This window comes from Dendropsophus ebraccatus, chromosome 3 (genome assembly GCF_027789765.1).
Source record: "Dendropsophus ebraccatus isolate aDenEbr1 chromosome 3, aDenEbr1.pat, whole genome shotgun sequence".
NCBI lineage: Eukaryota > Metazoa > Chordata > Amphibia > Anura > Hylidae > Dendropsophus > Dendropsophus ebraccatus.
The window spans coordinates 64,574,129-64,586,359 of NC_091456.1; the positions used below are offsets into that span (position 1 = coordinate 64,574,129).

Here is a 12,231-nt window from a genome sequence, read left to right on the forward strand (position 1 = left end):
GTATTAATCGCAGAAGAAACGGAAGAAGAAAACTGCTTATAGTATAGCTCAAGCACTATAAAAACTCCCTGACTGACTGTATCTGCAGCATTGTAGCTTCTTTGTAATACTGTGAGGGTTATTCTGGGGTCGAGTTGCTGGTGAACTCGCTGTGATTACAAAGAAGCTACAATGTTGTAGATAAGGCTACTTAGGGACTTGTTTACATCAGCTGTCTCAGAAGGGAGGGGGGAGACAGAGAGAGAGAAGCTGACACACAGATTTTAATGTTTTCGGCAGAAAGCAGCAGCTGAGAACTGGAGGAAGGGGGCTGAATATATATTAAGTATGGAATGAATTGTTAGTCTCACCATGTGCAGCAACATATCAAAAGTTACGTTTGAGTGGAATACAAAAAGTACAAATGTGGGAACTTAAATGACAACTGAAGACTGAAAAATCAGTCGGTAGTATTTGAACCAGTGTAGCCCAAATTCGTATATCCTTTGCTGTCCAGGCGTGATGAGAATCACAGTTTTGCTACCGCTGGAGGGCTGACGTTCTCCATCCCTGCTTTAGATGAACAGTTTTTTAGTCACAGCTTTGATTATTTTCAAACCTTTTTCATCCCCAGGTTTTATTTCCCACACTGGTACAGCAATGGAAGCAGCAGAGCATTTCGTTATGGAGTTGGAAGGGGATCAGAAAGTCCAGTGCTCGATGACTTCGTCATGTCTTATTTGTTTGCTCAGGTAAGATACAAAGATTAATGGAGCTGTTTAACTTTATTTTTATTTTTTTATTTTATTTTTTTCTAGTATAAGCTGACATTTCTGCTTATGTTGGTTCTTGCCTTTCACCTCCTGTGCTTTTTTGCTACAGTTGCAGGTTTGTTATCAGTTTGAAGCAAGCATCCTTCTTAATAAACACAACCCAGCTAGTTTCATGGACTGGAAGGATCATAGACTAATTATAGAGCTCTTATAGGGTTGACAGATGGTGTTTTCTGCATTTAGGTATCATTGTTCTCTCCTGCCTTGTTACTTGCATGTGAAGGATGATGAAATTGAGTCCGTTCTATATATACATAAATATGTCTCTTGGCAGTGTTTCAAAATTGTCATCTTGCATCATAGAATATTGTTTCTGTTTTCACACAACTAGCTTCTCAGATATGTTAAGATATACAAAGGTCTTAGGTGTTCTCGGAGTAAATGTAAGTATATCAGAGTTGTGCTGACTTATTATAGTACATTCAGCATACCCAGGCCAAAGGTGCATGCCACTTGGCGGAGCATCAACACTGTCATTCCTGCAATCTGTGGCGGGTCCCTGGTCTTACACCCATTGATGCTGTCTTCTGATGTTGTCTTCTGATATAGATAAAGGTGTACATATCTTTTCAGTATTCAGTTCAGTTTTCAGCTGGGAAATGATCTACATGTCCTAAGTGAGTTGTCAAAAAAACTCACCCAGTACGAAATAAATGAAAAGTTGTACTAAAATATATAACTTGGGTATGTATTTAGAAAGGAACAAATGGTAAATAATTATACAAATTTCAGATTGTCTAAGGGCTGCGGCCCGAAACATGTTGGCCATGGAGTATGGAGTGTTTGTGTTTTAAGCAATAAAGGACGATTTGCATTGTAACTCCTGCTCTGGTGCTGGACATTCACTTTCTTCACATTTGGTGCTGGCTGTGTTGCCTGCAGCAGTTCTGTGCACGGGTATGGAGACCCAGACAGCAGTGGTGAGCAGCTTTTTTATTCATTTGTGAAATTTCAGATCGTCACCGGTTTGGTACAGAAAGTATGAAAATGATCTTATATGATATACACTACCGTTGAAAAGTTTGGGGTCACATTGAAATGTCCTTATTTTTGAAGGAAAAGCACTTTACTTTTCAATGAAGATAACTTTAAACTAGTCCTAACTTTAAGCCTTGCCGCAAAATGACGTTTGGGGAACGTCATGTAAAACAAGTAGTTCCCGCAACATGACGTTCCCTCCTCCCGCCGCCACATCTGATGTGTCCCCCGCCCCCCCCCCTCGTCCCCCGAAACCGGCGGATCGCCGCTATTACCGTTATAGCGGCGATCCGCCGGTAACGGGTATTACCGGCGCCGCCGATCGCTTTCATCTCCCCCCACCGTGGATTCAATGTATAAATCAGACCCCAGATCAGCCCCCCTAGTGGCTGATTACTAACCCTCCCCTCCCCGGGTGGCCATCACATCCAAGATGGCCGCCCCCATCCCTGCGAACAAACTATGTTTGTTCGCAGGGATGGAAATGAATAAATGATCAAAGCCCCATGCTCTCCGCCACCGGAGGTAGCGGAGAGCATGGGGCAGTGATCGGGGACCCCCCGTGTGGTCCCGGAGCAGGCGATCGGCGGTATATACTGTATACCGCTGATTGCCTGTTCCCAGTGCAAAAAAGCACTTTTTATCCCCTGTCACCATAAATCATTGGTGACAGGGGATAAAAAGTGTCAGTGTGTCGCCCCCCACCCCCCCTGTCACCCCCGTCCCCCAGTCACCCCCCCTTCCCCATATACATTACCTGATCCTGGAGCTCCTTCCTCTTCGGTGTCCTGGCTGGTTATGAAGTGCGCATGCGCACTCTGAAAATTTAAAGTGACAGAGACCAATTTGGTCTCTGTCACTGAACTATGATTACTGTGATAGAAAATATCACAGTAATCATAGTAATACAGTGAAAATGAATGTATAAAGTACAAAAAGTGAAAAACATACAAAAAAATAAAACACACACTTTTTATTATAGTAATTGCAGTTTACTCCCAAATTACCCCTAACCCCCCCCCAGATTACCCGTCACCACCGCAGGTTGCCCATATCCGCCCCAGGTTGCCCGTAATCACGCCAGATTGCACGTAATCACCGCACGTTGCCCATAACCACCGCACGTTGCCCCTAACCACCGCACGTTGCCCCTAACCACTGCACGTCGCCCCTAACCACCGCACGTTTGCCCCTAACCACCGCACGTCGCCCCTAACCACCGCACGTCGCCCCTAACCACCGCACGTCGCCCCTAACCACCGCACGTCGCCCCTAACCACCGCACGTCGCCCCTAACCACCGCACGTCGCCCCTAACCACCGCACGTCGCCCCTAACCACCGCACGTCGCCCCTAACCACCGCACGTCGCCCCTAACCACCGCACGTCGCCCCTAACCACCGCACGTCGCTCCTAACCACCGCACGTCTCCCCTAACCACCGCACGTCGCCCCTAACCACCGCACGTCGTCTCTAACCCTCGCACGTTGCCCATAACCTACGCACATTGCCTATAACCACCGCACGTTGCCTGTAACCACCACATGTTTACCGTAACCACCCCGAATTGCCAGTGACCCCCTCCAGATGGTGCGTAATCAGCCCCGATTGCCCGTAACCCCCCAGATCGCACGTAACCACCGCACGTTGCCTCTGACCACCGCACGTTGCCTCTGACCACCGCACGTTGCCTCTGACCACCGCACGTTGCCTCTGACCACCGCACGTTGCCTCTGACCACCGCACGTTGCCTCTAACCACCCCAAATTGCCAGTGACCCTCTCCAGATTGCTCGTAACCACGCCAGATTGCCTGTAACGACCCCAAATTACAGGTACCCATCCCAGATTACCTATAAGCACTTCAGTTTATCCGTAACCACCCCACGTTGCCCGTAACCACCCCACGTTGCCCGTAACCACCCCAGTTTGTCCGTAACCACCGCAGGTTGCCCATAACCACCGCAGGTTGCCCGTGACCACCCCAGGTTGCTCGTGACCACCCCACATTACCTGTAATCTCATTTTTTATTGTATTTTAGTAACTGCGCTATTCTAATAACTATTTCTAGCTGCGGTTTTGCTCCAGCAAATTGGCGCTCCCTTCTGAGCCTGGCTGTGTGTCCATACTGTGGTTTATGCCCACATATGGGGTACCGTTTTACTCAGAAGAAGCTGCGTTACAGATTTTGGGGTACGTTTTTCCTCCCATTCCTCGTGAAATTAAGAAATTTTTAACTAAACAAACATATTATTGGAAAAATTCGAGTTTTTCATTTTTACTGTCTTATTTTGAATACTTTCCTCTAATACCTGTGGGGTCAAACCGCTCACTGCACCCCAAGATGAATTTTTTCAGGGGTGTACTTTCCTAAATGGGGTGACCTTTGGGGGAGTTCTATTCTGCTGACACTACAGGGGCACTGCAAACGCACCTGGCGCTCAGAAACTTCGGAAAAATCTGCACTGAAAATGCTAATTGGCGCTCCTTCCCTTCTGTGCCCGGCTGGGTGCCCATACAGTGGTTTATGCCCACATATGGGGTACCGTTGTACTCAGGATAACCTGCATTACAAATTTGGGCATGCAGCTTCTCCTCTGTTCCTAGTGAAATTAAGAAATTTCAAACTAAACGAACATATTATTGGAAAAATTCTAGTTTTTCAATTTTATTGTCTTATTTTGAATACTTTCCTCTAATACCTGTGGGGTCAAAATGGTCACCACACCCCAAGATGAATTCTTTGAGGGGTGTACTTTCCAAAATGGGGTGACTTTTGGGGGGGGGGGGGGTCTCTTCTGCGGACACTACAGGGGCACTGCAAACGCACCTGGCGCTCAGAAACTACTTCAGCAAAATCTGAACTGAAAATTCTAATTGGCGCTCCCTTCCTTCTGAGCCCTCCTGTGTGGCCATACAGGGGTTTATGCCCACATATGGGGTACCGTTGTACTCAGGAGAACCTGCGTTACATATTTTGGGGTGCGGATTCTCTCATGTTCCTTTTGAAATTGAGAAATTTCAAACTAAACGAACATATTATTGGAAAAATTCAAGTTTTTCATTTTTACTGTCTAATTTTAAATACTTTCCTCTAATACCTGTGGGGTCAAAATGGTTACCACACCCTAAGATGAATTCTTTGAGGGGTGTACTTTCCAAAATGGGTTGACTTTTGGGGGGTTTCTCTTCTGCGGACACTACAGGGGCGCTGCAAACGCACCTGGCGCTCAGAAACTGCTTTGAAAAAGCTTATTGGCGCTCCTTTCCTTCTGAGCCTGGCTGTGTGCCCATACAGTGGTTTATGCCCACATATGGGGTACCGTTGTATTCAGGAGAACCTTCTTTTTTTTTTATTTTTTTTTTATATATATATCATTTTTTTATTATTTTTAACCAAAAACATTTTACAAAATTTGTCACAACAGCGGAAAACACTCCCGCCAAGAGATCTATGCAATAGTTACCACATACATATAAAAAGAAAACAATGATATAACATAAAAGATATAACCGAGTAGGTAATAGGAGAAACTCTCTCCCCAAACCTCCCCCCACCCCCACTCACGGTCTTGAGGTGATCACATGGCTACTTATACACATCTGATGCTAAAGCCTTAATAAACCATAACCTCAAGATGTCACCTTAAGTTTTCCCAAAGTTCCAGCAACATCTTTTTTGAGGTACCACAGGGTATCCACGAATGGCAACATTAGCTGTCTAATTTCAGCAGGGGAAAGAAAACAACAAATGAAGGTTTTCCATTTCTTAAAAAACCCATTAGTGGATTTTTCCTTGTCCCTAAGCACCTCCAGTTGGTCATGATAAAGGTATCGTTTTACCTGGAGCAACACATCATCTATCGTTGGCATACGCGCTACTAACCAGTTGGTTAAGAGACATCTCTTTGCTACTAGGAGAAAGACATGGGTAAGCTGGGTCAATGTACCCACTGATTGCGGAATATGAAACAAAAGCTGCAGTGGGTCTAAAGACAAAGTAATATGTAGTTTAGCTATAAGAAGATTCTGCAGTCGTATCCAGAAATGTCTTGTTAGAGGACAAGTGACTAGGCCATGCACCAGGTCAGTGCCTCGGGCATTACAGTTCGGGCAAGCCTCAATCCGATCAGGCCTGTCAACGGTTTTAGGCAGGGTAAAGCCATACGTGGCATTATGGATTAACTTAAATTGTGTTTCCCGCCAAGTTTCATTTACAATGGCCTTCCGCACAGACGCATAGCCATCCAGAATTGGTTTGGTAAGATCTTCCCTGCTGAAATAAAGTTTCCAGTGTTTGAATACCCTCATTTCCGATCAGCTCGAGGCTTGCCGTCTCAAGGCCCATGCCAAATAAGATAGTGAATGATTATGAGATTCTGTTTGAATGACATCATCAAAAAAAGATGACTGATACAGTGGTTTGAGATTACGGAGCCTAGATTTTAGAAAGGCCACCACCTGCGAATAGATCAGAAAGTGATTTGAGGTTAAACCATATTTTGATAGAGTTTCCTCCAAAGTCAGATATCTGTGTTCTGACTCGTGAAGAAGGTGTTTGACTTGAGTGATACCCTTGTCTTTCCATTTGTGGCAAAGCTTGTTAGTAGATAACTCTTGTGCCTCAGGATGATGCCAGATAGGCATAGACCTACCGATGGTAAAAGGCAGCCCCGCATCCTTTAGACTAGACTTCCATGCTATGATTGTGTCCCGAAGAAGGAGGCTCTGTTTGATCGCCGGAGGGATAGCAGAAAATTTTGTGTAAAGGAGCGACTGTAATGGGCAGGGAAAGGCTAAGGCACCCTCCAGGCGGACATTGGAATACGGGCCACCTCCCCTCATCCAATCCACTCCATGGCGCATAAGACACGCTAAGTTGTAACGTCTAATGTCTGGGAAATTAAGACCCCCTGGTCATGGAATAATTGTAGCTTTCTCAATGCAATCCTGGGGCGTTTGCCTCCCCAAATGAATTTAGTAAAAGCAGAGTTCAACCGGCGAACATCATCATGTTTGAGTAGGATGGGGATAGTCTGCATTGGATATAATAACCTAGAGAAGGCCATCATTTTCACCAAATGACATCTGGCAAGCAAGGGTAAGGGCAGTTTCGACCATCTTTCCAGAGATGCGATAATGGACTGGATGAGGGGAGGAAAGTTTAGACCGTACAAGGTGCCGGGACTTGACCCCACCAATACCCCCAGATATTTCATATTAGTGCGAGTGAGGGATACCGGAACCCCTAACGATTGTTGGGATAATCGAGAGGAGCTGGCCCGTAACTCCAACAGTGTGCTCTTAGAGACATTGACCCTGAAACCAGATTTGAGTCCGAAATCATGTAGACAATTAAATACGGCTGGTAAATCCCTGCTCGGGTGTTCCAAGGAGAACCTTCTTTACAAATTTTGGGGTACTTTTTTTCTCTTGTTCCTCGTGAAATTGAGAAATTTCAAACTAAACAAACATATTATTGGAAAAATTTGTGTTTTTCATTTTTACTGTCTAATTTTGAATACTTTCCTCTAATGCATGTGGGGTCAAAATGCTCATCCTACCCAAAGATGAATTCTTTGAGGGGTGTACTTTCGAAATTGGGGTGACTTTTGGGGGGATTCTGCGGACACTACAGGGGCTCTGCAAATGCACCTGGCGCTCAGAAACTTCTTCAGCAAACTCTGCATTAAAAAAAGCTAATTGGTGGTGGGTAAAAGATAATGTGAGATTATGGGTAGAATTGGAACAAAAATTAGCAGAATGCTATGACCTAAGAGCATGGGTGTGGCACACAAGATTATCTCAGAGATCCTCTTCTCATTTATCACCTACATTAGAAGCTGGATGTAGGATTTTTAACAGTAACATAGTCAAAACAGTGTTAGCACCTACACGACCAAAAAGGATTCCACTTAGAACCATGGAATTACTGATATTAGATTCTGATTATAGTACTTGGATGGAAAAGGAAATAAAGAATCTGGGTGATATCTGTGAAGGCAATAGCCTTAGTCTTAAACCATTCTCAGAAATAGCTGATGGATATGGGATTTCCAATAAAGATTTCTATAAGTACCTTCAACTGAGGCACTGCCTTCACACGATCAAATTAAATAATTCATTATCTGATCTTAAAACAACAAAATATGAAGAACTCCTATACAACTTAAAAGAAAGTCAAAAGGGCCTCGCCCTAACATACAGAATTTTATCATCTCAAAGAAAATCATTTACCTTTACAAAGAAATGGGAAGAGGACCTAGGTCATATATTTACACAGGATGAATGGGACACGGTATATAGTATTCCATCTAGAGTATCACACTGTATTGGACACCTAGAAGCATCCCGCAAATTATTATACCGATGGTATAGGACACCATATAAGTTAGCAAAAATTTTTCCAAATATGTCCCCGGTATGTTGGAGGTGCCATGAGAGTAATGGCACTCTGCTTCATATATGGTGGGAATGCCATTTAATTAAGATGTTCTGGTCCCAAATAGAGGACCTCATACGAAGTATACTTGGTTACCAACCAAATTGGGGTCCAGGTCTGGCATTGATTTCAATGAAAACTGAGAACATTCCACCCCAAGACAGGGTAATATTGCTGCATGTATTAATGTCAGCACGAAGCAGCATAGCTAGAAGATGGAAATCTAGTGAAATTCCATCTACACTAGAGGTTATAGCTAAGGTACAACACAATGATAAGATGGAAACTGCAATAGCTGTAGGAATGGATGGGATTATAAGATCCCATAAACATTGGCAAAAATGGTGCATGTACTATTTGCAGCTTTACCCTAATAGAAGCTAGGATAAGAGACATAAAAATTAAGGTAAAATATACTAAGAATTAGTGATATATAAAATAATAGGCTAATATAGAGAATCAGATGTCGGGGAGGGGGGGGGAGGGACTTAGTGTATTGCTTATAATTGTTTTTGTGTTTGCTTCGTATCATGAGTATAAGGTATATGCCTTATTAATGTAAATTCCTGTAAAGTTTGAAAATTAATAAAAAGTTTAAATAAAAAAAAAAAACTACATGGCGCTCCTTTCCTTCTGAGCCCGGCTGTGTGCCCATACAGTGGTTTACGCCCACATCTGGGGTACCGTTGTATTCAGGAGAACCTGCTTTACAAATTTTGGCATGCTTTTTTTCTCATGTTCCTTTTGAAAATGAGAAACTTCAATTAATTCTTTAAGGTGTCTAGTTTCCAAAATGGGGTCACTTATGGGGGTTTCCAGTATACAAGCCTTCTAAATCCATTTAAAAAAAAGAACTGGTCCCTAAAAAAAAATCGGTATTGGAAATTTTCACAAAATGTGATAATTTGCTAATAAATTTCTAAGCCCCGTAACACCCTAAAAAAGTAAAATATGTTTCCCAAATTATGCCAGAATAAAGAGGACATATTGGTAATGTGATTTAGTAACTAATTTATGTGCTATGACTTCCTTTTTTAGAAGCAGAGAATTTCAGAAGTTCATAAAATGCAAAATTTTCTAATTTTTCATGATATTTTGATGTTTTGCTACTAATATAAAGTGTCATATGTGACGAAAAAACAATCTCAGAATCGCTAGCATACGTTAAAGCATCACTGAGCTATAAGCGCATAAAGTGAGACAGGTCAGATTTTGAAAAATGAGCCTGGTCATTAAGGCCAAAACAGGCTTTAGAGGCAAGGGGTTAAAGAAACACACTCTATACATTGCTAATGTGGTAAATGACTATTCTAGCTGAAAATGTCTGGTTTTTGGTGCAATATCTACATAGGTGTATAGAGGCCCATTTCCAGCAACTATCACTCCAGTGTTCTAATGGTACAATGTGTTTGCTCATTGGCTCAGAAGGCTAATTGATGATTAGAAAACCCTTGTGCAATCATGTTCACACATCTGAAAACAGTCTAGCTCGTTACAGAAGCTACAAAACTAACCTTCCTTTGAGCAGATTGTGTTTCTGGAGCATCACATTTGTGGGGTCAATTAAACGATCAAAATGGCCAGAAAAAGAGAACTTTCATCTGAAACTCGACAGTCTATTCTTGTTCTTAGAAATAAAGGCTATTCCATGCGAGAAATTGCTAAGAAATTGAAGATTTCCTACAATGGTGTGTACTACTCCCTTCAGAGGACAGCACAAACAGGCTCTAACCAGAGTAGAAAAAGAAGTGGGAGGCTGTGTTGCACAACTAAGCAAGAAGATAAGCACATTAGAGTCTCTAGTTTGAGAAACAGACGCCTCACAGGTCCCCAACTGGCATCTTCATTAAATAGTACCCGCAAAACACCAGTGTCAACATCTACAGTGAAGAGGCGGCTGCGGGATTTTGGGCTTAAGGGCAGAGTGGCAAAGAAAAAGCCATATCTGGGACTGGCCAATAAAAGAAAAAGATTAAGATTGGCAAAAGAACACAGACATTGAACAGAGGAAAACTGGAAAAAAGTGTTGTGGACGGATGAATCCAAGTTTGAGATGTTTGGATCACAAAGAACAACATTTGTGAGACGCAGAACAAATGAAAAGATGCTGGAAGAATGCCTGACGCCATCTGTTAAGCATGGTGGAGGTAATGTGATGGTCTGGGGTTGCTTTGGTGCTGGTAAGGTGGGAGATTTGTACAGGGTAAAAGGGATTTTGAATAAGGAAGGCTATCACTCAGTTTTGCCATGCCATACCCAGTGGACAGCGCTTGATTGGAGCCAATTTCATCCTACAACAGGACAATGACCCTAAACACACCTCCAAAGTGTGCAAGAACTATTTACAGCAGAAGCAGGCAGCTGGTATTCTATCATAGGTAAGGGAGTGGCCAGCGCAGTCACCAGATCTGAACCCCATTGAGCTGTTGTGGGAGCAGCTTGACCGTATGGTACGCCAGAAGTGCCCATCCAACCAATCCAACTTGTGGGAGCTGCTTCTAGAGGCGTGGGGTGCAATTTTTCCAGCTTACCTCAACAGATTAATAGCTAGAATGCCAAAGTGTGCAATGCTGTAATTGCTGCAAAAGGAGGATTCTTTTACGAAAGCAAAGTTTGATGTAAAAACAATGTTAATTTCAAATACAAATCATTATTTCTAACCTTGTCAATGTCTTGTCTCAATTTTCTATTCATTTCACAACGTATGGTGGTGAAGAAGTGTGACATTTCATGGAAAACACAATTGTTTGGGTGACCCCAAATTTTTTAACGGTAGTGTATCTATCAACTTTTTGGAATTTTTGTTTTATAATAATTTATTTTATATAGTGGAGTCACAATACTTTGACAACCAGCTAATATTGTGGATAACTGTCATGTGCAGCATTAACAGCTGGTAGACTTGCAGGGAGAGACTCTGTAAGGTCCTGGTAGGTATCTGGAGTCATGCAGTCACACTTAAGGCAGTGCATCCCACAGCTACTGCAGGGTGTGTGGGAGAGGATCCATAAAGAGAATACAATTATCTAGGTGATTCCAAAGATGCTCAATTGGGTTCATGTCTGGTGATTAGGAAGCCAGGGTAGTACTTGAAAACCTTGGTCATGTTCTTTCAAACAAGCTAGGACACTTCTAGCCTTGTGACATTGTCTACCCCGGAGCCAATGAGATCTTCGAGCAAGACAATGTGACAATCAGCATGTATAGGTACACGTGGTCTGCAAGAATGGATTAATGTCCAAATTGGTTGAAAGTGCATTCCACATGGAGTGCGCCCAGAGAATGCCATGAAAACATTCCCCAGACCGAGACACTGCCAACACCAGCTTGTGTTCTTCCAGCAGTGGTTGCAGGGTGTTTGTTCTCTGATGTACCTTGTGTGACACGCCATAGTTAATCTGTTCATTGAAGCAGAAAATGGGACACGTCTGGGAAGGGCAACCCTTTACCAATGAGTACAGCAATTCCTATGCTGCTTTGAAAATTGAAGCCTATTCTGCCAATCCAACTCCTTTAGCAGAGTTGCAGTGACCATCTGTCCGCTTTTGAACCCCATACAAACTAGGGTTCGCTAAACTATTGTTAGTTTGCATGCACCTTTATATTCAACGTTTACCTCTCATTTTTATGGCATGTAGTGCACCACGGTTTTTATGTTCCTTATTTGCAAATGTGAACCAGTGCACTAATCTCACCTCCATTCCCAGTGTTTAATTACCATGATGGAGTGCAGTGTAGTGATGCACGATGCACTGAAATATCGATACTAATATCGATATTCCGGGCCAAAAAATGGTTTAATACCAGTATTTCAAGGTATCGATACTTTGTTAAACTGCGCTATTATGCAGCCTAACATAAAATATAGTGCAGTGAACACGGCCGTCAGCTAGCTTAGCACCGGCCGTGTTCTCTGTGCCGTCCCCTGCCCCCACCTGTCACATCCTCCGCCCGCGCACCCTCTTCCCCCATTTGCGCCAAATTCAAATAGCCGACACAT

The 12,231-nt window shown here is 43.2% G+C and overlaps 1 protein-coding gene across 1 annotated transcript in view; it reads left to right on the top strand.

The window, feature by feature from the left end:
* The window catches only part of JAK2 (Janus kinase 2), a 173,149-nt gene that overhangs the window by 80,994 nt on the left and 79,924 nt on the right, over positions 1-12,231 (top strand). Inside the window, exon 4 of the mRNA XM_069961926.1 lies at positions 614-731. Within this exon, the coding sequence (XP_069818027.1) occupies positions 614-731 (118 nt within the window). The remainder of the gene's footprint in view (positions 1-613; positions 732-12,231) is intronic.